The following is a 2,187-nucleotide window of genomic DNA, read 5'->3' on the forward strand; positions in this document are numbered from 1 at the left end:
GAGCTGTGGGCGTGCCCTCGCACTCCAGCTGCGACAGAGTGAGACCCCCGTGGCGCTTCCCTGGCCAGCCGGGGGGAGGGACCGGGCAGGTGGTCTGCCCGTGGATGTTCCTCAGGCCGCCCTCGCTGGGCTCAGGCGGGCCGGGGTGCTGGGGCGTCTTGGTCGAGCCGCCGCCCCTGACCGCCCGCCCCGCCCGCCCGCAGAAGATGCTGATGAAGCAGCAGGACCGGCTGGAGGAGCGCGAGCAGGACCTCGAAGACCAGCTGTGCAAGCTGGAGTCCGACAAGCGCCTGGTGGAGGTGAGGAGCCGGCCGCGGCCCGGGGGGCGGGGGGCGCTGCTTGCCCTGGACTCGCGCATGGCTCTGGGCCGGGACCCGTCCGTCTCTCGGCAGATGGTCTGGTTGGGGAGTGGCCAGGCCCTCGGGGAGCGGCCAGACCCGGGACCTGGGGCTCAGGGTGCAGGGGGCAGCCAGGCCCTCCCTCGGGGAGCACCCAGGTCTTTGGGGAGTGGCCAGAACTGGGGCCTGGGGCACAGGGGGCAGCCAGGACCTCGGGGAGCAGCCAGACCCTCATGAGGTGGCCAGACCCTCCCTCAGGGAGCAGCCAGACCCAGGCCCTGGGGCTCAGGGCACAGGGGGCAGCCAGGCCCACGGGGAGCATCCAGGCCCTCGGGGAGCACCCAGGCCTTTGGGGAGCAGCCAGACCCTCTCTCAGGGAGCAGCCAGGCCCATGGGGAGTACCCAGGCCTTCGGGGGCAGCCAGGCCCACGGGGAGCATCCAGGCCCTCGGGGAGCAGCCAGACCCAGGCCCTGGGTATTAGGGCGCAGGAGGCAGCCAGGCCCTCGGGAAGCGGCCAGGCCCTCGGGGAGCATCCAGGCCCTCGGGGAGCATCCAGGCCCACGGGGAGCACCCAGGCCCTCAGGGAGCAGCCAGGTCTCAGGGAGCAGCCAGACCCGGGGCCTGGGGCCGGGGGGGAGGCGCCAGCTCACTGCGCCCGCGCGCCCGCCCACAGGAGAAGGTGAGCCAGCTGAAGGAGGAGGTGCGGCTGCAGTACGAGAAGCTGCACCAGCTGCTGGACGACGACCTGCGCCAGACGGTGGAGGCGCTGGACAAGGCCCAGGCCAAGTTCTGCAGCGAGAACGCGGCGCAGGCGCTGCACCTGGGGGAGCGCGTGCAGGAGGCCAAGAAGCTGCTGGGCTCGCTGCAGCTGCTCTTCGACAAGACGGAGGACGTGGGCTTCATGAAGGTGGGCACGGCCTCCCGGCGGGACCTGCAGTACAGGGTCCGCCCTCTGCCCACGCCCCAGCGCCCGGCTGACGCAGAAGAGAGTCTCGCCGCCCACGGGGGGCAGGGGCGGGCGTTGGCCTGAACAGACGTCAGCAGCTGGGGTCTTCGCGCCCCTCTCCGGGGCAGAAGCGCTGACGAACGGATGTCCCCGGCCCGTGGGCGAGGGCGTCTCGCTGGGATGACACGCAGTGCTTCCAGAATCCCGGCAGTCCTGGCTCCGAAGCACACCTGGCCCCCGTGATGGGTGGAGGGGCCTCGGGCACTGGTGCAGCCCCTCTCGGAGGCCCCCTGCGACCCGCTCCCCGTGGCCCTCCTCCCAGCAGCTGGGGGGCCGTCGTGGGTGGGAGGCGGCACTCCCCGTGGTCCGTGCCCGTGGCTCGCGCTCAGTGCTTGTCTGCCGGAAGTGGCCGTGCCCTTGCCACGTGCTGGCTGGAACGGGATGGTGGCCTCAGGCGGTTTCTGCCCCCGCCCCCTTTCGCACTGACTGACCCTTTTCCCCCACAGAACACCAAGTCTGTGAAGATCCTGATGGACAGGTGAGCGCACGGCCCCAGCCCCGGGGGCACCCCGGGAGGCAGGCGGCCAGGCCCACGCGGGAGGTGGGGCGGGCTCACGGTCATACCTCCTCACAGCGGACGCCCCGTCCACTGCCCCCAGGACCCAGACCTGCACGGGCAGCAGCCTCTCTCCCCCTAAGATCGGCCACCTGAACTCCAAGCTCTTCCTGAACGAGGTGGCCAAGAAGGAGAAGCAGCTGCGGAAAATGCTGGAAGGTAAGGGGTCCTCCGAGGACTGGGTGCGCCCTCCGGGTGGGGCACGCACCAGAGCCCTCTCCGAGGTGCCGAGCTGGGTGGGGAGCCCTTCCTTTGCATCTGCCTCTGCTTCTCTGGCCGCGGGGCG

At 71.6% G+C, this 2,187-nt stretch overlaps 1 protein-coding gene across 1 annotated transcript in view; it reads left to right on the top strand.

Moving 5' to 3' along the window:
- Positions 1-203: 203 nt before the first annotated feature.
- Positions 204-2,187, top strand: part of LOC103250965 (probable E3 ubiquitin-protein ligase TRIM8) — a 2,997-nt gene continuing 1,013 nt past the window's right edge. The window contains exons 1-4 of the mRNA XM_021708312.1: positions 204-299; positions 1,013-1,246; positions 1,792-1,823; positions 1,945-2,060. Of these exons, the coding sequence (XP_021563987.1) occupies positions 207-299; positions 1,013-1,246; positions 1,792-1,823; positions 1,945-2,060 (475 nt within the window). The 5' untranslated portion in view covers positions 204-206. The remainder of the gene's footprint in view (positions 300-1,012; positions 1,247-1,791; positions 1,824-1,944; positions 2,061-2,187) is intronic.

This window comes from Carlito syrichta, unplaced genomic scaffold (genome assembly GCF_000164805.1).
Source record: "Carlito syrichta isolate Samal-C Ts95f unplaced genomic scaffold, Tarsius_syrichta-2.0.1 Scaffold135736, whole genome shotgun sequence".
Classification (NCBI taxonomy): Eukaryota; Metazoa; Chordata; class Mammalia; order Primates; family Tarsiidae; genus Carlito; species Carlito syrichta.